Here is a 25,790-nt window from a genome sequence, read left to right on the forward strand (position 1 = left end):
TACGAACCCCTTACATCATTCAAATAGCCAGCACAGAATGGGAGTTTGTATAAGAAAGACAGACGGGCATGTTAGCAGATATAGCCACAGTGTATAGACAGATAAGGAGGCAGTAAGTATGAGCAATGTGTTTGCAAGCACCACAGTGAACTCTTTCCTGGGGCTGTGCTTCGAGTCCCGCTCTATCAGGAAACACCTCTCACCTGCTCAGCATGCTGTTCTCAAAGCCTCCAACGGTTCTTCATTAACCGAGCTGTGCAATTAAAATAAGAATGGCAGCTCATCTCTGCTTCATGAAGACTATTGGTTTGCCTCGGGCAAAAAAAAAGTTTCCCACGATGCAGAAAAAACAACACAGGCCGCGGTTTGGCTCAGATTTGCTTGACAGAGGCAAAAAATGAGATTATATTATATATACATATATATATATATATATATATATATATATATATATATATATATATATATATATATATATATATATATATATATATATATATATATATATATATATATATATATAATGATTTATGGGGCAGCAGTGTGGAGTAGTGGTTAGGGCTCTGGACTTTTGACCGGAGGGTCGTGGGTTCAATCCCAGGTGGGGGGGACACTGCTGCTGTACCCCTGAGCAAGGTACTTTCCCTAGATTGCTCCAGTAAAAACCCAACTGTATAAATGGGTAATTGTATGTAAAAATAATGTGATATCTTGTAACAATTGTAAGTCGTCCTGGATAAGGGCGTCTGCTAAAAATAAATAATTAAAAAAAAAGATAAATACCAATGCAAATGTTGTAAACAGCATGATTTACAGAACGACTGGAGGTGGGATTGCTGTGCCCATTCCCCTCAACCGCTTACTAAGGATTATGAAAAAGCTGAATATCTGAATTAGCCCATCACGTCAAGTAGAAAGGTTCTCTGTTCTTCCAGGAAAGCACAACAACTGGGGTTGCCTGCTCGCTTCACCTGGGCTGCTCGCTAGCTCTGTCTCTGTGTCCCTAAACAGAGAACCGCTTCCTCTTTAAAACGTCATAAAATCATTTCAAGAGCAATCTGTGCCAAAGGTGCAAATATGAACCACTTGAACGGGCTGCAGAGAAAAGGGTTCTAAAGGAATGAAAATGAATTGTTAATGAAAAATAAAAAAAAAAACATGGCAGTTTCTCCGTGGTACCGCATTGTTTATTTTGCAGCTCAGAATATCAAACGAGTTCTAGAATCTTGTAGCCCATTCAATCGAGTTCTAGAATCGTACAGCCCATTCAATCGACTTCTAGAATCTTGTAGCCCATTCAATCGAGTTCTAGAATCGTACAGCCCATTCAATCGACTTCTAGAATCCTGTAGCCCATTCAATCGAGTTCTAGAATCGTACAGCCCATTCAATCGACTTCTAGAATCTTGTAGCCCATTCAATCGAGTTCTAGAATCCTGTAGCCCATTCAATCGAGTTCTAGAATCTTGAAGCCCATTCAATCGACTTCTAGAATCTTGAAGCCCATTCAATCGAGTTCTAGAATAGCAATCTTATTTCCACCCCTGGACTGTCACTGGAGCAGTCATAAAAGCCTGCTGTAAAGTTTACTGCTGTGTTTCTGCATGGCAATTTTGCAGTTTTCCCCCATGCTTTTCGCATGGCTATACTGTGCATTTACTATAGTTTATCCAGCTTCGCCATTGTTTTAAAATGTGCTTTACCATGCCTCTGTGGGCTTTACCGTGCTTACACTATGCTTAATTACACTTTGCTATGTTTTTACGAAGGGAAACGCTGCACTGACAAAAGCCATTTTCAGCAACACAATATATTTTACTCTACCAATAAAAAATGAAACGAATGCTACAATGTAGGCTCACTGAGGACATGAAAAACAATGACAATAAAAATGAGTTCTGCTGAGATCACAAGATAAATAATCAACACTTGAAGAGTCCAGGTCCTGAGCTCCCGTACGATGTCCCCTGAAAGCAACACGGAGCAAAACACTGTCCTCATTGTGTCAAGCCTTCTGCGCTGATAATGTCTGTCTGTCCAAATCCAAACCCAGACTCCTAGCCTCCTTGCATTTGGTTATAACCAGATCAGCTGTTCAATTCCACACACATGTATGAGGAGAGACGTGGTTAGTGGTAAGCTGATTCACTGAACGCTGCTGCGTTATCACTGGTGTCTCCACAATCAATACAGGAGGTCACTTCAGCCCAATGTCATTCCCATGGGATGAATACAGAACACATTCTGCAATTACCGCTGCAAGAATGGATTTCTATCCACTGCCAATACAACCCGTGCAAGTTTATTAGACTTTACTAGATTTATGATAAAAACGTTCTATAGTGGTGCCAAGCCTGCCTCAGTTAAACTGAATAAATCCACTGGATTTCTGGCAGATGCTGGAGGGTTTCATAGAACTTTTTAATGTGGGCGCAGAGAAATATGTCCATCCGCTAAGTGAATAACCAGTTAAAAGAATCTGAATACATTTCGGCAGAACTTCAGAGGAAGTGTGCCTAATCCTTTAAAAAACTTGAACGCAAATTTTCTGCAATAAAAATGACAAAGCGCGTTGTCATGTGTTGGCCATATGTAACCTCGGGGTGGATCTGTTTGCCTTTCAGTTAAGCAGCCTTCGTTTGGGCAAAGAGAAGCCGAATACAAAATAAAAAAAACACTACGTTTCTAAAAATGATCAGCCTTCCTGTCAGCGTAAAGTTTAGTGTCAATATACATGACCATTTATGAATAGGGGGTGCTTTACGTTTTTCTGGGATACTGAGTTAGTTAGTGAACAAGGGGACTGACTGAGGTTCAATGGGAAATGAATCAAACCAGCCTCGACACACTGCGTGCTGCCTGGTCAAAAAAAAAAAAAAATTCTGCCAGCACATTCATCCCTTCTGCATGTGAACGTCAGCATTACCGTCTTTCAGTTTTCATTCAAAAATGACCTTGATCCTTTTAGGCTCCAGTTCTTCGCTTCCGCACGTTGTCCATTCAGGGTGATCGGCTGTCACGGAACCTGGGAAAGACCGCGATTCATTAAGAGAAGTGGGTCGTTTTCTGCAAAATACGATATCCCCCGTTTAACAGAGAATGCCCCTGAATCACAGCATACAGCAATCGGGTGCAGACTTGGGTTAAAAACAGAAGAGCATCTCCAGCAGGCTTTAAGAAGGTTATTCTGATCAAGAACGCTGCGTGGAGGTGGAAACCTGTCTTCAGAGGAATTCACTGACAGGGAGAAAGCTTCTGCTCCACGTGGGCATCATCCATCATTATCCTGAGGAACTCCGAGCTGTGTCAGGATTTGACAGGAGGCTGATTCAAGGTGCCTCTGTGGCTTTGCCTGCATTCACACAGATTGCTTGGCTGCAGATGGCAAGACGTTATGAAACAGCAGCCCCTGCTGGAAGACAGGCTGTAGTGAATTCACTTCCCTTCCTTGTGCAAAACACACTGCAGGAGAAAGTATGACTGCACCATATATTACTGCATGTTCTTTTAAAAGGGACGCAGCTTTTAAATGGACAGCTGTACCGTGTACTGTGATGTGCTTCAAGAAAGCAAAGAACAAGAAATCATCAACCTGATTATTAACATGCAAAACAAACTGCCTGTGATACGAACCACAGCAAATACAGGAAAGGAAAGAGACGGGTTTCTTATGAACACAGTTGTGGGGGTAGCTCTGTAACACTTCAATGTAAAGCGCTGCCCAACCAGGTCTTCTGCAGCCCTTTACTTGATCTCTCAGCAGCAAGAACAAACTGAACTGGTGAGAGGATGCACTCAAAATGTACAATGATAAAACTTAACTGACAACAAAACCCACAGCGGAGTTATTAAACACACAGCTCTGACCGACGGCGTGGTGATTTACTGCAACAAATTCATTCACGGAAAGGTAAATCTAGGTAATAAAAATTAAAACCGCACGCCCTGCTACCCCTTTTAAAATGAAGGTGTCACTGGTACATTTTGACGCAGTAAGGAAAGTGCAGCACACACAACAGGTAAGAGAATGTTGTGTTGATCTCTTCAATATTTACTTTACATAATGAGGTTACACTCATGTTCCTTTGTTCCCAGTACTGTAACATTTTATAACATACAAAACGAGCAGCTCATGAGATTACAGGGCACACATAACCATGCACAGTAATAACCAAGCAACTACCAATCACTTCTGCACTTGCACTGTACCTGCTAGTGAATAAGTGTGTGATGACATCACAATGGCCTGTACCATGGAATCACATCAGGTAACATGTAGTTGTTCACAAAGGCTATTTACACATAATTATACAGTTGGCACCGTGTAATTACTCAGTTATCACAATGTAATTACACAGCTATCCATGCTCTACAATCTATGGTGTATCAGAAATGCAATCATTATTTTTTTTAATGCATTTTAACAATCACACTTGCAGGTTTACCACAGTAAACCACTGGTACTACACAGACAGACAGACAGATCGATATGCGGACAGACAGATAGAGACAGACAGACAGACACAGACAGATAGCTAGCCATCCCTTGGTTACATTCCCTTTTTCGTGTAACGGGATAAGTATTGAGTTCTTATAAAATGAACTAATTTGGTCTCGGTGAAGAACGCTGTGATCAGAACAGCCAGCAGACACACAGCCCCCACGGCTATATGCACCAGCCGTGAGATCCAGCCGCTATCACAACACAACAACACCTGCAACAGCAAGACAAGCAAGAGAAAAACAACCATTACAACTGCAGCACGAGATACGAACAAAAACAAGCAACCTAGAGGGCACAGTGCAGGGCTGGAAAGAACACTCCCATTGCATAGCAGTTTGAGCCATTCCTGGTTTTACTAGGAGTTTAATAATCAGACACACCAGAGCTTGTTACCTAGACACAGTGGTTAATCAAGCTTGCAGTAAAACCTGGAATGGATGAAAGTGCTGTGCAACAGGAGTCTTATTTCCATCCCTGGAGTGTAAGGTGAATGGGTTTGTAAATCTTACTCGCCTCCGAGAGGGCGGTGAGCCCTGCGCTGCCAAGGAAGACCAGCAGCAGGGCTGGGGAGGGGAGCAGGCCAGCCAGAGGCCTGGAGGAGCTGTGGGAGAAGTAGCCCTGGATGTAGCGCACGCTGTGAGCGATGCGCAGCGTCATGTTGAGACAGTTTGCCAGGATGAACCCCACGCTGCCCTGCCACTGGGTCAGGAAGTACGAGAGGCTGAGGAAGGAGGCGGACAGTGCCAGCATCACGAAATTATACCTGCAAGAGAAACAACGAGGGTAGAGAGCAATACACACACACACACACACACACACACAGGTTACAAACCCACGCTCTCTGACCGCATGATTCCCTGCATGCCATGAGCTTGTGCCTTGAACACCTTCACCACTGATACGTTACTGACTCCATCAAAACAGAAATCTTTAATCTAAACAATATTAAAGCACCGTGTTTAAATAAGGCGCACCACAGGCACACCTGTCAACTTGTTCTTTGCTCATAGCAGCGAAGGTGAAGCATTCGGTCACACCGTTGACAGCCAGCAGCAGCACGTACAGGGAGTAGTACCGGAGAAGACTGGGACCTGCGAAGAACACATTGTGAGATGAATCTGTTAAACAGGGCTGCGCTCGCGGGAGCTGGACAGGTTTCTGTGACTGCAGGAACGTGAACACTTTTTAAACAAGCTTCATCACAACATGCATAAGCATGCAAACCACACAGCAGTGCAGGTGAAAAAAGCAGGACATAACACACTCACACTGTCTGCGAATTACAGGGAAAAACGCTTGAAACTGTGTCTAAAACGTGGGAAATACATGGTAAATAAAAGTGTTAATGGGATTGCACTGGAGTAGCGACTGATAACAAGCGTTCTGTTGTTAGTTTGATTTCTCTAGTTGTTTCTGGTTTTGTAATGATTTTTCTGAATCGTTTAAAACAAATTCTTAACGAACCCCACAGGAACAGAGGCTAATGCTTTGGAATTCAGAGGAATTCGCGACCAAAATCTGTATAAGAAACTGAAACTTTTGAATGAGTTCTTTTAAAATGTTATCTATCTATGCATCTTTCTGTAGTTACTTCAATGAAACAATGCAGCGGATTAAGGGTTACTCCTGTTATCTGGTGTCATGCAACCAAGGTTTCAATCCATGCTTTCCGTGTCTCTGTTTCCACAGAACGGTGTTGATGGGGTGCAGCTCTCCACTGTGCTGAGCAGGGAGACTGAAGTCTAGACAGGAAGGAGGAGAGATTCTACACACCTGATCCGCTGCTCAGCAAGGACCCTCCATAAATATCCAGGGCCAGGTGAGAGTAGGCGTAGCCAAACACCGTGATGGTCAGGCCAATCAGAAGCACCAGCTTCAAGAGGCATTCCAGAACCGCTGCTGCCATGGTAACGTCATCCTAGAACCACGGAATGAGCAACATTCCATGAAAAGAATCACAAAACCCATCCGGGAAAGTAAGAATAAAAAAAACAACTGGAAACCCTTTATGATACCAGAGTGTGAGCTTGATGAAACCAACAGCAAACGTCTAACGCAGTGTTACCAGCAATGGCACCACAACGGATTTGTAACAAAATGTTTCATGATACAGGAGCACACTGGTTCTAGCATGGTCCCATTATTACTGGAAACAGAGTACCAGTGTGAAACCCCTGGTGTGTGAAAACATGATGGAACTGTGGTGCCAGTCTAGTAATGGCTTCTCTTTAGGTAGCGCTGGTACACCAGAGCGTATCCATGAACCTGTCCCACAGCAACACTGAGAGAGGCTTAGAGACTGACCGTGTTCTGCTGCTTGGCTTGCTTCCCCCTCTCCAGCACTTTGGCAAAGAAGATGTAGAAGCTCTCTTCAATGGGCTGGAAGATGAACCTGGCCACCAGAGAGCCCAGGTTATTCACTATATCATACACTCCTGGGGGCACAGGGCAAGCAGGGCAGCGGTTACTTATTACAGCAAGCTAGGAAGGCACGCCACTGTCAGCTTGCACTGTCTGCATCCAAACTGAGACGAGACCTGAAAAGCACAGTCAATGAACCACGGCAGACTGCATTCAGCACTGCACAGCCTTGCACTGTGCTTTCCAGTGAAAGATTAACATCTGCATGTACTGAACCTATTTCACACACATGTTTTGCATTTGATTTTTTTTGATCGAGTGTTTGAAGTTACGGATGATACTCACTTACCTTGGTCTCCAAAATTCAACACATTTAGGAAGGTCATGACATAGCGTTCACCTAGAGCAAAAAGAACGAAACACTGTTAGCACGCCAAAAAACCAGGAGGACAATACAGGACTACGAAGCAAGAAACTACAAAGTAGAGACGCTGTCACCTTCTGTTAGGATCTGCTTGAGGAATGACTGTTTGAAGAAGCTCCAAGTCAGTTTGGCCAGTCTCCAGTTAACCACTGGCTAAAAGGGAACACAACAGTACCAGTTAAAACATGGCAGTGAAACCCCACCCTGTAGCATTTTATCAGCGTTATCTGGAGGTATTCAATATGCCTGCTAGAATTGTTTTGTTGTGTTACTCAACAGTGACCCCTGGAGATATTCAGGGCATTTTCAATAAGGTTTCTAGAAGGCAGAGACAGAGAGGTTGAACACAACTGTTTGTCACGCTTCGCCATTCTTATTAAACCGTGCCATCGGAACACAGAGCCGATTTAAGGAGTGTGGCTTTACTGAGGTCACCAGCTCACGAGGTTATAGCAACCGAACCCTTGTTAACTTCTGGTTACTTCAGCAGCCCGGGGAGTCTTGTGTGCTCCGTGTCACAAAGAATGATCCGATCTCCTGCCCAGATCCCAGGCTCACTGTGTCTCTCCCGTTACCGTGTCTCTCCCGTTACCTTGTCTCTCCCGTTACCTTGTCTCTCCCGTTACCTTGTCTCTCCCGTCACCGTGTCTCTCCCGTTACCGTGTCTCTCCCGTTACCGTGTCTCTCCCGTTACCGTGTCTCTCGTGCGTTTAGATAATAAATCCTGCCCAGTTTCCAGGCTCACTGTGTCTCTCCCGTTACCTTGTCTCTCCCGTTACCTTGTCTCTCCCGTTACCTTGTCTCTCCCGTTACCTTGTCTCTCCCGTCACCGTGTCTCTCCCGTCACCGTGTCTCTCCCGTTACCGTGTCTCTCCCGCGTTTAGATAATAAATCCTGCCCAGTTTCCAGGGCTCACTGTGTCTCTCCCGTTACCGTGTCTCTCCCGTTACCGTGTCTCTCCCGTTACCTTGTCTCTCCCGTTACCGTGTCTCTCCCGTTACCGTGTCTCTCCCGTTACCGTGTCTCTCCCGTTACCGTGTCTCTCGTGCGTTTAGATAATAAATCCTGCCCAGTTTCCAGGCTCACTGTGTCTCTCCCGTTACCTTGTCTCTCCCGTTACCTTGTCTCTCCCGTTACCTTGTCTCTCCCGTTACCTTGTCTCTCCCGTTACCGTGTCTCTCCCGTTACCGTGTCTCTCGTGCGTTTAGATAATAAATCCTGCCCAGTTTCCAGGCTCACTGTGTCTCTCCCGTTACCTTGTCTCTCCCGTTACCTTGTCTCTCCCGTTACCTTGTCTCTCCCGTTACCGTGTCTCTCCCGTTACCTTGTCTCTCCCGTTACCTTGTCTCTCCCGTTACCGTGTCTCTCCCGTTACCGTGTCTCTCCCGTTACCCTGTCTCTCCCGTTACCTTGTCTCTCCCGTTACCTTGTCTCTCCCGTTACCTTGTCTCTCCCGTTACCCTGTCTCTCCCGTTACCTTGTCTCTCCCGTTACCTTGTCTCTCCCGTTACCTTGTCTCTCCCGTTACCGTGTCTCTCCCATTACCTTGTCTCTCCCGTTACCTTGTCTCTCCCGTTACCGTGTCTCTCCCGTTACCGTGTCTCTCCCGTTACCTTGTCTCTCCCGTTACCTTGTCTCTCCCGTTACCTTGTCTCTCCCGTTACCGTGTCTCTCCCGTTACCTTGTCTCTCCCGTTACCTTGTCTCTCCCGTTACCTTGTCTCTCCCGTTACCTTGTCTCTTGTGCATTTCGGTAATAAATCACGGACCCTGGAGAGAGGGAAAGACGACTTCTCCGCTTCCTGGGATCCGAGGAACTTGACGAAATACAAAACATAGCACAGCACCAGGAAACTGGTGTAAGCGAGCTGCAAAACACATGAAAACATTTATCATTATATACACAAGTGTAACGGGCAGCGATGCGTGATGCACTGCTGTTACATACTCTGTCCTGTCTGTGAGATGGGATGAGGGCAAAATATATATTTTATTAGAACATGCACAGTGAATCAGGTCACTGATGTATGTTGTCTGAAATGCATCCCTAAAGATCACTAGCTAGTTTCTAGACTCACCTGAGCCAGCGAGAAGATGTAGAGGCCCCAGTGAGGAACCAGAAGCACAAGCAGCACAGTCAGGAGGCACTTCACAATGATGGACAGACTTTCAGCAATCACCTTAAACACAGAACATCAGCACAGTGACGAGGGGGCACGCAGGGGCCCTACAGAAACAACAGCTCTGCTTTCACTTCCACTGTGGAGAACTAAACTATAGTGCAGAGAAAGACAAAACTCCCACCGCACAGGAGTTAGGGTCCTTCCAGGTGGGAGCTGCAAATGTTCCTCTACACAGGTGTGTAATTCAGCACGCGGCAAAACATAAAAATGACTCGCACTGCTATGCAGCTGGAGTCTTACTTGGGTCCCTGCAGTGTCAGGGAAGCATTGTGCTTGCTGTTCCCTTCCTCTAATCTCCATTCCAGGGGAGGCGTGACAAGCACTCCTATCGGGGGCTCTTACCTTCAGTCTCACGAACATGTGCGCCTGGGCCAGCACCCACAGGGGCTCTGCCAGGAGCTCCACCACTGCGGAGAGTCCGAACAGCAGCACCCCAACCTCGTAGTGAGGGGTACCGGCCGGGTCAGGAACCTCCAGCAGACACAGCCAAACCCAGCCCAGCATAACCGACCACAGCGCCCCCACAGGCACTCTGCAGAGAAACAGCCAACAGGCAGGGACTGAAATAAGACTCCTATTGCATAGCAGTTTCACCCATTCCAGGTTTTACTACTACAAGCTTGATTAACCACAGCGTGTACAGGCAACAAGCTCAGGTGTGTCTAATTTAAACCAAGAATGGGTCAAACTGCTGTGCAATGGGAGTCTTGTTTCGCAGTATCATTTATACCAGCTGAATGTCATGCTATCTGTCTGCATACTAGACTCCTGCACATCAAACTCCAGGTACAGCAGCACAGGGCAAAACTACACCACACTTCAATATCTATTGAGTCCTTCTCTTAAAACAAGAATCAGAGATCAGTGTCCTAAAAACTCTGTGTGTGTCACCCCCTTTAAGAAATACATCAGTACGAAACACCACATTCCTATTACTTTGTTCATTTGTCCTTTTCTTTCCCTATGTTTTTAAAATGGTCTGACTTACGTTAGCCACAGAAGGTTGATGACCTGCGTCCAGTTTTGCTCTGTGCTTCCGCTCAGACAGGCCCTACGAAAGGCTTCTCTTGCCAGAAACACCACGGTGGAGTAGAGCAGTGTGAGCCTGCAGAGCACAGGGGCGAAAAACACAAGAGACTGAGCTCTGCACGCACGCACGCACGCACACACACACACCACTAGACATGAGGAGCACAGGGGCGAAAAACACAAGAGACTGAGCTCTGCACGCACGCACGCACACACACACACACACACACACACCACTAGACATGAGGAGCACAGGGGCGAAAAACACAAGAGACTGAGCTCTGCACGCACACACACACACACAACACGAGACATCTTGAGGCAGAGATCAGGAAAGAGTCTTCTCATTAATAAGTGTCACATCCAGAAAGATGTTTGGTCTTCTCATTAATAAGTCTTGTAATTTGACATAAGAACATAAGAAAATTAACAAACAAGCCATTCAGCCCATCAATATCGACCTGTTCCTGGAAGCTGATTGATCCCAAAAGTTTGTCAAGTCGGATCTGAAATGACCCCAGCGACTCGGCATCAACAACGCGGCCTGGTGACCTTTGGTGACCCATTTCACACCCTCACCACTCTCTCTGCAAAGAAGTGTCTTCTACCATCCAAATCTATTTCCAATTCATTTGCAGCTGTGTGTCCCCTCCGGTCCTGGGGTGGGTATAATAAGTCCTGGTCGGATTAACTTACTCCACTCCTTCAAGGTTTTAAAACACATCAATCAAGTCACCACGAGTGGCCAGAACATTGACACAACAGAAGAATCAGCCATGTGACGCGCACTGCCCGTTTACACAACAGCAGTGTGTGTGTGCGTGTGCGTGTGTGTGTGTGTGTGTGTGTGTGTGTGTGTGTGTGTGCGCGCTTACCTCACATTCACCACCCCGATGATTTCTTTGGACACGAAGCGAAGCGTGAAAGCATTGAGCACAAAGGTAAGCCCTCGAAACATAACCTGCAAAAAAAACGACAGGAAACGCCATCTACATAATCACAACAGACAGCCGTGTAGTGAACGTGAGGTGACCACATGACTCCGTGTTCAGAGGGACAGTTCAGGATTTTCCACTCACAGCCCAATGCATTCTGGTAAGCGCAGTCCTGCTTCTCTTAAAGAATGGTACCTGAGACAGGTAAAACAGACCAGAATGCATTGGGTTGCGAGCTGCAAAGCCTGAAACGGTCCCGCTGAACACGCAGCCATATGGTCACCTTACCCTAATTAGCCAGGGTTACATCCCAGGCGTCGCTTTTGCTTCGGGTTTAAACTGTGCGCTCGCAACATTAAATGAGAGTACAGCTGCAGTGCACGCAATGCTTGGGCGGATACACAGTATTGCTTTAACAGTAGCACACTGCAACACGTGTGTCTACGGTAGAAGTTACGCATAATTGTAAAGGTTATTGCTTGCAAAAAAAATACAGCGCTTTATGCACAGTGACACTGCATTCCGTCTCTGAACTTCAGCAGGTGACGTAATTCATCTTACAAACTTACCTGCAGCAGCACGTTATACGAGGCTAGTTTTGTAGCGCTGCTCAACACCTCCTGCGAACTCATTTTAATTGTGTTTGAACCTGCCTGGTCGAACCGGATCTAACTAAGCCTTTTCCCGAAGCAAGATTGGGTTCGGTCCACCGCTGTGCATTTCGACCCGTGCCTGGACCGGTTCATTGAAAGCTGTGTGTGTGAATGACAACTCGGCTCTTCCGTATAATCTAGCTCTGCAGCGTTGCTACATTTCCGAGGGCACTTTGCTTCCGTACACAATCCGCATGTTTGCATGACACACACGCCACGTCGAAACGTCATCGCGCACGTTCATCAAAAGCCTTGCAGAATAATTTTATTTTATAGTTATAGAGTCGCCCGCCAGAGGGCGCGCTGTACAGGAAAAAAAAAGACAAAGACTTCGAAAAAGACCCTAATTTGTAGACGGTACTCGTGTACTTATGCTTACCAATAACAAAACAACACAAGTACCAAGAAATGCAAGACTATACAATTCAATTTAAAACAAAGGTAACACCAGTTACATCCAGATTTATTTGCACAAACAACAGAGACAGACAGAGATACAGACAGACAGACAGACAGACAGACAGTCAGACACACATACATACAGACATACATGAATGTCAGTTTGTTCGTGGATGATAGGGTTGTGCTGAATGTCAGTTTGTTCGTGGATGATAGGGCTGTGCTGAATATCAGTTTGTTCGTGGATGATGGAGCTGTGCTGAATATCAGTTTGTTCGTGGATGATGGAGCTGTGCTGTGCTGAATGTCAGTTTGTTCGTGGATGATGGAGCTGTGCTGTGCTGAATGTCAGTTTGTTCGTGGATGATGGAGCTGTGCTGTGCTGAATGTCAGTTTGTTCGTGGATGATGGAGCTGTGCTGTGCTGAATGTCAGTTTGTTCGTGGATGATGGAGCTGCGCTGTGCTGAATGTCAGTTTGTTTGTGGATGATGGAGCTGTGCTGTGCTGAATGTCAGTTTGTTCGTGGATGATGGAGCTGTGCTGTGCTGAATGTCAGTTTGTTCGTGGATGATGGAGTTGTGCTGTGCTGAATGTCACTTGGTTTTGGCAGTATTTCTGATCCTGCCTCTTCTTTGTAGTCTGGTTTTTGTTTGGATGGTCCTTTCGTCTTTGCAGTACAAACACAGGGAAAGTCCCTGCATGTGGTCGCAAGCAGCAGGTCATGAAAATCCTTCTTTCTGAGTATCGCTGCCTTTGCTGGGTGCAGGATGCGAGCTTCAGAAAGGATGCTGGTCTGTATAATGTGACATCAGCACAGTCTGGAGTGAAGACTTTGCACTGGTGCTTAGGAGCTGCGTGGACAGGGTTACCAGGCGCTTTCAGATTTTGTATTTATTATACAAAAATAAAACAAAGAAACGTATGGATTAATAACTCTGGTGTTCAATGATTAATATTCTGTTTAACTTCCTGGTCTATGACTTTGTTTTTTTTAAATATCTTGGAAGTGTCACCAGCCAACAGAGTTGCTACAGCTTCAATGAATTCAAGGGAAAAAATGACACAGTATCTGCAGTGTCTGCATTGCAGTCAGCACTAGCCTGATTCAGTGAAGGCAGGACGCAGGCACGCAGGCGGGATGCGGGCACACACTGTAACGAGGTCTGGTGCTGCGGAGGTGCCACGCGGCTGACTCGGTTATATCACACACATGAAGGAGGTGCAGAGCAGTGCAGTGCAGCCCCTGGTCCAGTAAAGTGTTTGGTTGCTGGCTTCAGAAAGCGCCTAAACTCCCGCACCTTGATATCCCTGCATGGGGTCAAATACATCACTGATCATTTTGTACCAGAAGGCTGTTTGAATTTTGCATAATTTTTGGAAAGCAGCCCCATTTAAACGGCAGCAGTAATTAGTAAAACAAAAAAGATAGAAAGCTCTTGTCTACAAAATGAAATCACTGTTTATTTCACTTTGTATAAATTGCATTACCCAACTCCAACAGTTTCATAATGTACTTTTATTTAATTGTGACTCCTCACTGGAGAATCTGCTAGCAACTGAGAAACACATTAATTTGAAATCTAACGAGGTCACCAGCATACCTACATACTGCAGGGTCCTGACTCAGTTTAACAGCAGTGTATATATATATTAATGAAGACTTTAATCACTTCTCAATAACTACCGTTCACCCAGATAGTCATTTATATCACAGTCCGGGAGCTAGCTCACACGATTCACAAAACTCTTCTTCATTATATCTGTGCCTTCTGTTATTACATGTTCCCTGAGGTCTGCTTTTGAAATGGAACCTGGAAACAGCTCTCAAACAAGGAAGATATTTCATTATTCACCTCCAGTAATAATGAGATTCGTGTGTGCGAGGTGTGCAGACCCCACTGCAGCAATACTGACTGTGTGAAATACTCCACGATATCAGCTTGTGTAGCACACTGCTGTACCGAGGCTGGAAACTGGCAAATACAATCTCGCTGCTTTCATTAAGACCGTGAAAATATTACATTCATTGTCAGTTTACGACCTTGGGGCTGCAGTCAAAGGTGAGAGGCTAATTCACTTCCAATCGGCTTGTAAAACACTCAATGAGGAAGTGAATTGCCATTGATTGGTACTCGATTGTAAAGGTGAGGGAAGGACAGGTTTTCTAGTTTTGAAATCAATGCATTAATGAATGGATTTATTTAATACCTGCCGATAAATACATGCTTCTTAAAGGCAATTCCGAGGAGGAGTATCCGCACATCCACAGTCAGAAGTGAAGACAGTATTCATGCAAACGCAAGCTTTTTTAACCTGCCCTACTTCAGAGTTGTATTTTGTGAAATGTTTACCAGCCTGATCCTAATAAGACACCTCACCATTAAAAAACACGCACAACAAGAAAGGTTAGCTTCATTATTATTCTAATTATTGTTAATATTTTTGAAAAAAAGGATCCTTTTCAAAATGTCCTGAAGCATGTATAAATTCAAGTCCTGGGGTAATTTGTTTCAGACTGACAAGTTATTTTTTTCTTGTTCTCCCATCAAGGTCGGTGAAAATAGAGCTGTTCTATTTCAGTAACGCGGCTCTCCAGAGTTTCTGTGACCTAGTATCAGAACACTATGAGGTGTGCAAGGAAAGTTCCGACGCAGGCTCTGTGCAGCTCTTTGAAAGTTACAAACACTCCGTTCTGTTTGCCCTTAATGATTTGTCCTTTTCTTTTCTTTTCCTGGAGCAAAAATAGGGACGAGTTATGATAACAGCATCATCCATCACCGAAAGCGAGACAAAGGCTCTGGCACCCTTTTTTTTTTAAGCTGACACAATTTCAATACCCTTCATCTTTTACTGGAACAGAAAATCTCACTGGTTTTATTAATCCACGTTAGAGATTCACACGCACAAGAATAAAGGTGGAATGCTATTGTACTCAATATATCTGAAATGACTTTGGGTCGTGGGAGCTGGGTGTCAGGGCAGTGCATGTGGTAATACTTCACTATTATTTTGAATAACTGGTTCTTGTGAAATGTATTGTACTGTGCAATGTTACTACTAGTGTGCGAGTGCTGTGTACGTGCTGTGTGAATATTCTGCTGATAAGCAATTACAACACACCTGAAAGGCATGGTGTTTATTTTTAAACACACGATCAGGAGATAAGCAGTAGAACTCAAAAACAATGTGTTGCAGCGGCTGTTCTAGCGGCAGGGCTGGTCTGAAGCTGCAGAAAGCAGGGCTGGTCTGGAGCTGCAGAAAGCAGGGCTGGTCTGGAGCTGCAGAAAGCAGGGCTGGTCTGGAGCTGCAGAAAGCAGGGCTGGATTGGCGCTGCAGAAAGCAGGGCTGGATTGGAGCTGCAGAAAGCAGGGCTGGATTGGAGCTGCAGAAAGCAGGGCTGGATTGGAGCTGCAGAAAGCAGGGCTGGATTGGAGCTGCAGAAAGCAGGGCTGGATTGGAGCTGCAGAAAGCAGGGCTGGATTGGAGCTGCAGAAAGCAGGGCTGGTCTGGAGCTGCAGAAAGCAGGGCTGGATTGGAGCTGCAGAAAGCAGGGCTGGATTGGAGCTGCAGAAAGCAGGGCTGGATTGGAGCTGCAGAAAGCAGGGCTGGATTGGAGCTGCAGAAAGCAGGGCTGGATTGGAGCTGCAGAAAGCAGGGCTGGTCTGGAGCTGCAGAAAGCAGGGCTGGATTGGAGCTGCAGAAAGCAGGGCTGGATTGGAGCTGCAGAAAGCAGGGCTGGATTGGAGCTGCAGAAAGCAGGGCTGGTCTGGAGCTGCAGAAAGCAGGGACGCTGGGATTGACTTTCTCCTCCAGACCAGGAGCCAGGAAACAAGGAACAGCCAATTGATTTACTCATATTTAATGCGCAATGTTCTTCCCATTTTCTTATTATAACAGCAATGTTTATTTCATTCATTTTTCAATAAAAAAAAGAGAAATCCATGAAATGGAATCACTTTGTTAAAGATGTGTTGTTAGCGTGTGGAGCTCCGAGTCACAATCACTGAGAGCATGTAGGAAATCTGGGTAACACGTCCCACGAAGTGTCTCTAATTACTGTGTATTTACACAGGAGTTACACGGGAAACACACATGTACTTACACCTAATTACAATGATTTTATGCACAGTTACAATGCACTTAACATGTAAAACACAGCCCTCTACTGGATTTGGTCCTGTTAATAACAGAACACAGGGATGCTATATTTAGTAAATCTCAATTACTATAATTCAGTTTGTAATTTTAATTTGGTGTCTTTTGATGCTGATCTTGGATTGCTGCTGTACTGCAGTTACTTCAGCTTTTCTAGGTACTGTATTCTTCAGAAATCATTGAAGCTGGATGGCAGCTGGGATCATTAATATTCAAGCAGTGGAGAAATAAGACGGTCGCTTTGACCTGCTCTGATGTTATACTCCTACACTGATACCTCTTTATTGGGGACATCTTAGGAATATCCAATGATATCAATACGAACTATTACCTGCTGTGTAACATTGAGCTTTCCCAATAACCACCATTTCCATGTTTGAGACCCACTGCACTTTCATTACTCAGAAAAGCGGATACATGGAGAACTGTCACATGGGCATGTCCTTGTAGTTATGCATCGTGTATTGAACACTGCACGCGAAGCTGAGAAAAGTTTCCCACGGTATTTTTGCAGTTTTAGCCCATGCTTTTTCACATGGTTATGCGTTTACATAATGTACCCTGGTTTGCCATGTTTATTAATAATGTTTTAGCACCAACCAAATAATTATAAATGTATAATTAACAAATGCCTAAAGTTATAGGCGTGTGCGCAACTGTTCTGCAGCCCGTATCCCATCTGTGCTTGCTCTGCATTACTTGCAGGGTTATACCCAGCACGCTTTTATAAATGCAGTACGCTGCCGGCGAGGGGTGACATTACTGTGCGCTAGATCGGTAACCATAGAAAGCCTGCAGTGTGTCCAAACTACAGCCCTGCTGGTATGAACGTCAATAAGCCCTGTGCTGTGCAATACTGTGAGAGTGCTGTGCAATACTGTGAGAGTGCTGTGCAATACTGTGAGAGTGTGTGCTGTGCAATACTGTGAGAGTGCTGTGCAATACTGTGAGTGTGTGCTGTGCAATACTGTGAGAGCGTGTGCTGTGCAATACTGTGAGAGTGCTGTGCAATACTGTGAGAGCGTGTGCTGTGCAATACTGTGAGAGTGCTGTGCAATACTGTGAGAGTGCTGTGCAATACTGTGAGTGTGTGCTGTGCAATACTGTGAGAGTGCTGTGCAATACTGCGAGTGTGTGCTGTGCAATACTGTGAGAGTGCTGTGCAATACTGTGAGAGTGTGTGCTGTGCAATACTGTGAGAGTGCTGTGCAATACTGCGAGTGTGTGCTGTGCAATACTGTGAGAGTGTGTACTGTGCAATACTGTGAGTGCTGTGCAATACTGCGAGTGTGTGCTGTGCAATATTGTGAGAGTGTGTGCTGTGCAATACTGTGAGAGTGCATGCTGTGCAATACTGTGAGAGTGCTGTGCAATACTGTGAGAGTGTGTGCTGTGCAATACTGTGAGAGTGCTGTGCAATACTTTGAGAGTGCGTGCTGTGCAATACTGTGAGAGTGTTGTGATGCTTATCACTGCCCGGCTCTACTAAAGATGGTAATTATGGCAGGCTGAGCGTCCTCTCCTTGTGCAGTCACTGTAAACAAGATAATACCATTAACAGGAACAGAGGGGGGTTGTGCTCCCTGACAATTATGAACAAAATTACCTTTGGACCCAATTACTGCAGCTTGGTATTAAGAACCAGGGGATTTGAGATGTAACTGTGCACAATGATTGGGCTAGCCGAGCTAACAAGACCAACCTGCTCTTCAACAGGGCCGCTGTCAATGGCTTCATTAAACCCTTTAATCTGCTCGCACGCTATGTACTTCTGTTCATTTATTAAGGAGGCATCTGTGATATGCCATTCAGCTGAAACTACAGCCAGTTGTGAAATGCTGCTGAGATACAGTACTTGTCTCAAGACTTTGATAGAAGGTGGTGCTACCTGGAGAACTAAAGCAAACCTGAAATTAAACTTGGTTTTCGATATGAAGCACATGCCTGCACCTCATGTTGCTCCTGTACAGAAAGGCGATACACCTGCCTCTTGTTGTTTTGCACAGGCTGGCCGGATGTAGTGCTCAGGGCTGCTAATTATGATATCGGATTCTGTCTTGGACAGAGATGCACTTACAGTAATACATTAGCACCGAGGAAACTGCATCTGGTTCAACAGCCAGTGAGGAGGAGGAGGAGACAATGGAAACGACAGGGGGGGGGGGGGGGCGGAACGGTGAAGAGCCTTCCTCGGGCTAGTTCTGTGAAAGCTGTTCTTGTGTATTGTGTCCGTATTCTTATCCGTTATGGTACAAATTCACGTCTTCCCCTGACCTGAGCTCTCTGTACTACTGGCTCATCGACCCATCAACCCCGAGCCACTTCTGTTCTGTACAGCCCAGTAATCACGCCCCTGGGCACTGCCCTGCGTATTCCTCATCAGTCTGATTGTCCAGGCTTTATTTTCACCCGAGTGTAGGCTGTCTATCCTGCAGTCACCCCTCACAGTGCACTGGGTAGGAAGATATCAAGGTCACTTATTTGCTTCAGATCACTCGAGATGACATACGCCAGTAGCTGCCCGGACTGCCATCAATCACACTCCTCACCACGCTGTTAATATGTTAATACTTTCATGTTCTGCGGACCGCTTCATCTGCCTGCTGCTTTTTTATCTGGAGCAGGTCTGCTGCAGACTTTCTTCTTATTAATGCATGCACTGACATATCGTTGGACTGTCACACTGCTCCTGGTAGCAGGAATGTGTGGAGCAGGCCGTGGCATTGTGCCTCTATTGTGCTTGGCATTAGGTGCAGCCCCTTGGAGGACAGTGCTTCCAAAGTGCATCTGCATCACAGAAGTGTGACTCCGTGCTTCAAAGGGCATGAAGCTTATTTGGCTCGTAGAGGCAAGCTTTTGTTTTTGACGGACGAGAAACTTACACTGACCCATTTTTTAATGCTGCTTTTACTATGCAAAACACGTACACTGAAAACTTGTAAGCTTCCAGCCCAGGGAGGCAGTCTGTTAAACGCCTTAAACCCGAATTCAAATGGAAAGCTCAGAAGAGTCATCTATTTTTAATTGTATTTACTAATACATGGCGGACGGGGAACTTGGAGAATTTCATTAATTTCATTAATTAGCTCTCCAAGAGCGTCTATTACCCGCTGAAAATCTGTTGTATCTTTCAGTTCATTTATTTAAACTCAGGTATGCAGGTTTTAAAATAGGTGTGTGATTAACAGAATAATACTCTGTGATAGTTAACTCGCTCACACCTGACACAGTTATAGCTAAAAATTAAGAATGTATTTAGATGTACAAGAAAGGAAACGTGTTCTTTTTGCAATATTAAATCAGATTTAAATAAAGGATTGAAATAAAAAAAAAAACCATGATAATACAGATCTCACTTCCAATTAGCTTTAAATGTCATTAAATGATAATGTTTTTCTTCTCTATCTTCACCTGCTTTGGAGTTTGCTTTGAGCTTGCCTGGGGAATCCTAAGAGCCGGGTGCTGAACATCCTTCTTCATGTGACGATGTGACCTTTCAACTCAGTCTGTGAGAATGCAGAGTAGGTGGGGCAGGAGGAGTTGAAAGGAGCTACCAGGGAAGACAGTGCGTGCTTCTGTTTCTACAGCCCTTTGTGTCTTCAGTTTATCACAGGAAACAGATGTGTCCCATGAAGCTGACAGTTCAAAATGCTTTCTGAAGTAATGTGGAAAACTGAGGAGCCGAATTGGGCACAATTGTTAAAGACAATACAATACAACACACAGCAGCACAGAAAGTCAAGCTGCAAATTAGGGACTAATAAATTGCGGTGTTGAGACATTTCTAGGTCTCCACTCAGCTTTTTGAGAACAAACCTTTCCACCTGCAAAGCTGCTATGTGACTAAACTAAAAAAGACGTCCTTTCAACAGAACTGGGTCGGGCAGCGTGTCCCGCTTCACTTGAACACAGTGGTGGAGATCATGATGCTAAAACCTTCAAGTGCACTGCTGTTTTGAATCCAGCATGTAACACAGGAAATACCACAGGAGCACAAGATCAAAGAGCCACACCTGTCTGTACTGTACTCTAAAGAATATACCGTGTGTTATACCACTGTGTAGACTTCACAAAGACACACGCCACTTATACTTCCCTCCCTCCATGTAATTCCCATTAGTACCTGGAATGGGGGTGACAGTGCTCTCTCCACCACCTCACAAAGGGGCCCTCTCTCAATGATATGTGGGTGTAAATCCCTCATTGACTTGTTTTCGCTCCATTTGCAGTATCAGTAAATCAGTGGACTGTAGCACACTGCTTCTCGTGCTCTGAAGGTCTAAAATAATCCGCTCCACATTTATACTCCCTCAGTGGAGGGATTGCACAATGTTTAGTCACAGCCCATGCCTGCACACACCCACTCCTTGCACTTTCGTAGTCTTGTATTGATGCAGTGGCAGTGCAAACACAGTGCCTTGCTCTCGTTCTGTTGAGTCACGAGTACTGAGCCTCTCTGAGCTCTTTCAGATTAATGATAAACAAGGAAAACCCCTGGGATCTCTGAGCTGGGAAATCTACTGTGTTGAGTGAACATCTGACCTGACCCTATACGGAGTACTGCACACTCCCCCTTCTCTCACAGTATCTGGAGGTCATACAGGACCCTATACTGAGTACTGCACACTCCCCCTTCTCTCACAGTATCTGGAGGTCATACAGGACCCTATACTGAGTACTGCACACTCCCCCTTCTCTCACAGTATCTGGAGGTCATACAGGACCCTATACTAAGTACTGCACACTCCCCCTTCTCTCACAGTATCTGGAGGTCATACAGGACCCTATACTGAGTACTGCACACTCCCCCTTCTCTCACAGTATCTGGAGGTCATACAGGACCCTATACTGAGTACTGCACACTCCCCCTTCTCTCACAGTATCTGGAGGTCATACAGGACCCTATACTGAGTACTGCACACTCCCCCTTCTCTCACAGTATCTGGAGGTCATACAGGACCCTATACTGAGTACTGCACACTCCCCCTTCTCTCACAGTATCTGGAGGTCATACAGGACCCTATACTGAGTACTGCACACTCCCCCTTCTCTCACAGTATCTGGAGGTCATACAGGACCCTATACTGAGTACTGCACACTCCCCCTTCTCTCACAGTATCTGGAGGTCATACAGGACCCTATACTGAGTACTGCACACTCCCCCTTCTCTCACAGTATCTGGAGGTCATACAGGACCCTATACTGAGTACTGCACACTCCCCCTTCTCTCACAGTATCTGTTTATTTGGTAATACTTGGGAAAGCCCGGATCTACCTGAATGTCTGATAACTCCACCAGTATCGGTGACGCAAGGGAAAGAATAAACTATACGAATAAACTACAGGAACATTGTATACATACGCCCAACCTCAACAGACAATGTTCGCTTTTGATTGGGCAGCGGTGAACGGTAGGTCCTCCCAAACAAAAGAGGAACAACACCCTCCTTCATTTCTGTAACCCCCCCCCCCCCCCCCCCCAAAAAAAAACTGTGAAACTCAATCCCAATCTTATAAAGCAAGTAGCCAGTTCATTAACAGAACAAGTCGCTATTCCGGCTGCACGTCACGTCTGTCGAGAGAGAGAGAGAGAGAGAGAAACAGAGACACTCCCTCCTTCTGTCTCTCGCTACTTCCTTAAACTGCTTCAGAAAACAGAACCAGATCAAATACAAACTACGACTGCTTCTGCACAGATTGGGGTAAGTTGTTTTCTTTCTTTACAAAGCTCATTACAAACAATGTTACACTTATCAATATTTCACTGCAGACAGACAGGCGATTTTATACGTTTCCTTGGTTTTTTTTTTGGTTTTTTTCTATCACCAGCTTTCGATACGGGAGCTGCAAAGTTATCAATTTTGCTTAATAAACCTGGATTTGCTGGCATAAGACGACTTGAGGTTTGAATGCAAATATCAGTTGTCCGTCGTCTATACTGCTGAGGCGGCTGGAATAGTTAGTTGTTTAAGACCCTCGCTATGGTCGAGTCTGGCTTGGATACGGGGATTTCATACGAGTCAACCAGCAAGTAATTCAAGTTTCGCTTTGGCAGCGCGCAGCTGTGTGTAGACAGTGAGATACTGTTTGCTGGTTGAAACACGGGACCGTGGAATGCATTGGGGTCCAGGTGTTCAAGTTTAGTCTTTGACGGGTATTCTGTCAAAACTGCTTATAATTCGAGGTCTGGCTGCGACTCACTACAAATATACACACGTTGTAACTTATTATTTAATAATAATAATAATAATAATAATAATAATAATAATAATAATAATATCCCGATTCTCTTTTTAAAGATGTTGTTACCCTGCCATGTTTGGTTGCGGCGGGTTTAACGCACAGCACCATGTTTTGCAATGTATTTGCAAGTGAAAAAAAATGCGGAAATAATTCAGCGTTATTGTTATTATCGTTATTTTCTGGGCGTAGCAACAGTTTTTTAGTTTCGCCATATTGCACTGTAGGATAGTTTTGAATCGTTTAATTGTGTGTTGATGTGAACGGCTTTTATCTTTATCACGTTTTCAGATTAGAGTTTACTGCCCGCTCATTAAACCCGAGCAGTGAACAGCTCTTGTGTATATGGGGTTTAACGGCTGGTTTACTGGCGGGAGACTGGTTAATCTGGTCCAGGTCTGTAACTAAGCGGTTTGTTGTCTACACTCTTAAATGGATATCTCTTTTGTAAACCTGGTCTGAGGGTTGAATACCTGCTGGGTTTCAGAGACCGGTCCAATGTTGGTTCCAGCGCTGTAGTTGTACTTCATCAGTGCTGTCACTGTAAACAAGGGGAACATGCACGTGTGTGTTTTAGTTATAAAGTAATATTTGGTCGTAACATTTGGCTAGACAGTTGTATTTGGCAAATACCGACTGGACACTTAGTGTGACGCCCTCAATAAAAGTTTCTAGCGGCTGAATAACACATGTCAATGCATAGTTTTAGCTGCAGTATCCACAGCACGCTTCTGTGTATGAAAGACAGCGGGCTGTACTTGTGCAGGCTGTCATGGTAAAATGTTGCATGTGGTTTATTTTTTAAGACACTTTTTTTATTGCTGGAGCCAAGGTTAGTTTTTTTAGTTATTTTTTTTACCTGCGCTGTTGACTCCGCAACGCCCTCCCTCACGCGAGCAGGTGACCATCGAGTCGGAAGTTCAAACGCGCTTTATGCTCAGCCACGCCCTCTTCCGCACCCCTGGGCCGATTTGACACAAGTGTAAACTATGCTCGGGTCGTTAAGTAGTTTAGTGTTTATAAGACGACGGATTTGAAATGACCGAGCTACAAATTGTGTCCCGCAATCGTTTCGTTTTTTTGGTATTTAAACATCTGCCTTGCATTGCTCTGTCGTTTCCCATGCCATGCAGTGCTTGGTGTTTATCACCTTAAGGGAGCTGTGAGGGGTACACGCTTTCCCCTCCCGTTTGAAACTGCTTGTGATTACGTCACTATATACTGTAGGCATGCTTGTGTTCTACTTGCAGCAGTGGGAGGTTACAGCTTATACGTACAGTAATTGTCTCATGGTGTTAATTTGTTGCAGGCACTGTTCTTGAGCATGTCCGTGGTTTCTTTGCAGTGCTTTCACTGTGCAGTGCACCTCTGCAGTGGATCCAGTGAGTAACACACTGGGCATGTCACGTGTATAAATGGCAGCTGTAGGCAGTCGAGGTCTTTGTTATTTTAGCCCTTTTTGGTCCTTTTCTTGTTTGCAGTTCCTGCGGATCCTTCAAAGCAATTATTTGTCAGGATTGCTCAGGTGCTCACACTGGCACACAACCACAGCAGTGTGTGTGTGCGTGTCAGTGCGTGCGTGCGTGTCAGTGTGTGCGTGTCAGTGTGTGTGCGTGTCAGTGTGTGCGAGTCAGTCTGTGTGTGTGTCCCGCAGGTGCACCACAGTGTACGAGGGCCAGTTAGTCTGACCGCCCTGTCTTGCCCCTATTTGGTTTCTGGTATATCAATGAGCAACACAAATATATACTGTGTATATAACAGCAAAATGCATTGGGCAGTTTATGTAAAAACAAACTGCACTGGGGGCTGACTGTGCGCCCGTTTCTCACTTTTTGTTTGCAACAACGTTTCTTTGTAGTAAGACTGAATACGATTAATGGCTGGTTTCACAGACCCCCCATAAGACTGAATATGATCAATGGCTAGTTTCACAGACCCCCCATAAGACTGAATACGATTAATGGCTGGTTTCACAGACCCCCCCCCATAAGACTGAATACGATTAATGGCTGGTTTCACAGACCCCCCATAAGACTGAATATGATCAATGGCTAGTTTCACAGACCCCCCCATAAGACTGAATATGATTAATGGCTAGTTTCACAGACCCCCCCATAAGATTGAATATGATTAATGGCTGGTTTCACAGACCCCCCCCCCCCCCATAAGACTGAATATGATTAATGGCTGGTTTCACAGACCCCCCCCCCTCCCATAAGACTGAATATGAATAATGGCTGGTTTCACAGCCCTCCCGGACCGGGATTGGACACCCCTGTGGAGTAACAGATCCTAGAATGACTGCAAACACTACTGGATAGTAAAGGGGGAGGTAAACAAATGAACCATTAAAAGTGTGTTTGAAGGTGCGTGCTGTTGACTCATCTCACCCATACCTTTGCTAATCTGCTCCCAGCGTTCTCTATAAAAGCAGACTGCGTGGGGTTTTCATTTTTGCAGAACAGAGAAGGAGATAATCTCGCTCTGATTTCTTCCTTGTCGCAAAGTATGCTTTTTCCTCTTGCAGTGTACTGTACATTCCCCTCTTACCTACTTTAATATATAACATTACCCACAGTGAAAGCACAGGAAGGTGTAATAAAGCATGGTAAAGCATAGGCAAACATTGTAAAGCAAAAAAAAAACCATAGTGAATTACTGACTGGAGTAAAGGCTTTGAGAATGTGGCCCGTTGAGCACACTGCAGCGTTTAGAGTACTCTAGCAGCATTGCTCCAGTACAGCTGCTAAAGTTGGATCAATTTCGCTGAAATGTTCAAACTGTGTTAGCATCACGAGGACGGAGCAATCTGTGGAAAACACACTAATGGGACGAGGCGAGCGCATTGATTTGTAGTTCAGCACAGGTCCTAATGGATGTAGTTTTCCTATGCGGTTGCTGCATGGT

General features: G+C 45.2%; 2 protein-coding genes across 8 annotated transcripts in view; one reads left to right on the plus strand and one right to left on the minus strand.

Moving 5' to 3' along the window:
• Window positions 1-1,794: 1,794 nt before the first annotated feature.
• On the minus strand, window positions 1,795-23,825 carry LOC117412066 (protein RFT1 homolog). 2 transcript variants are annotated; one of them, XM_059000033.1, is made up of 14 exons: window positions 23,743-23,825; window positions 23,357-23,424; window positions 11,376-11,461; window positions 10,460-10,576; window positions 9,814-10,003; window positions 9,367-9,468; window positions 9,022-9,156; window positions 7,364-7,442; window positions 7,215-7,265; window positions 6,809-6,939; window positions 6,278-6,422; window positions 5,490-5,595; window positions 5,018-5,267; window positions 1,795-4,715 (listed from the first exon to the last, which is right to left on the minus strand). In XM_059000033.1, exons 1-14 carry the CDS (start codon window positions 23,789-23,791, stop codon window positions 4,551-4,553), a joined length of 1,674 nt encoding a protein of 557 aa, XP_058856016.1. In that variant the 5' UTR covers window positions 23,792-23,825; the 3' UTR covers window positions 1,795-4,550. The 2 variants fall into 2 exon arrangements, with proteins under 2 accessions (XP_058856016.1, XP_058856017.1); XM_059000034.1 differs by lacking the exons at window positions 23,357-23,424; window positions 23,743-23,825 and adding an exon at window positions 12,005-12,295.
• The window catches only part of LOC117412065 (protein kinase C delta type), a 30,815-nt gene continuing 27,196 nt past the window's right edge, over window positions 22,172-25,790 (plus strand). For 5 of the 6 annotated variants that reach the window (XR_009308855.1, XR_009308856.1, XM_059000027.1 and 2 more), the window contains exon 1: window positions 22,172-22,345. The gene's annotated coding sequence lies outside the window, so the exon portion shown is untranslated. The remainder of the gene's footprint in view (window positions 22,346-25,790) is intronic. The other variant, XM_059000031.1, reaches the window with a different exon arrangement.

Source organism: Acipenser ruthenus, chromosome 25 (assembly GCF_902713425.1).
Source record: "Acipenser ruthenus chromosome 25, fAciRut3.2 maternal haplotype, whole genome shotgun sequence".
Classification (NCBI taxonomy): domain Eukaryota; kingdom Metazoa; phylum Chordata; class Actinopteri; order Acipenseriformes; family Acipenseridae; genus Acipenser; species Acipenser ruthenus.

Bases quoted from the DNA above. Each gene is read 5' to 3' on its own strand.
- LOC117412066 (XM_059000033.1), bottom strand. From the start codon at position 23,791: ATGGTCACCTGCTCGCGTGAGGGAGGGCGTTGCGGAGTCAACAGCGCA. The intron at 11,462-23,356 runs GTATTCAACCCT...TTTTTTTTGCAG, and splicing joins CGGTCTCTGAAACCCAGCAG to GTTATGTTTCGAGGGCTTAC. The intron at 6,940-7,214 runs GTAAGTGAGTAT...CTGTGCCCCCAG, and splicing joins GTTGAATTTTGGAGACCAAG to GAGTGTATGATATAGTGAAT.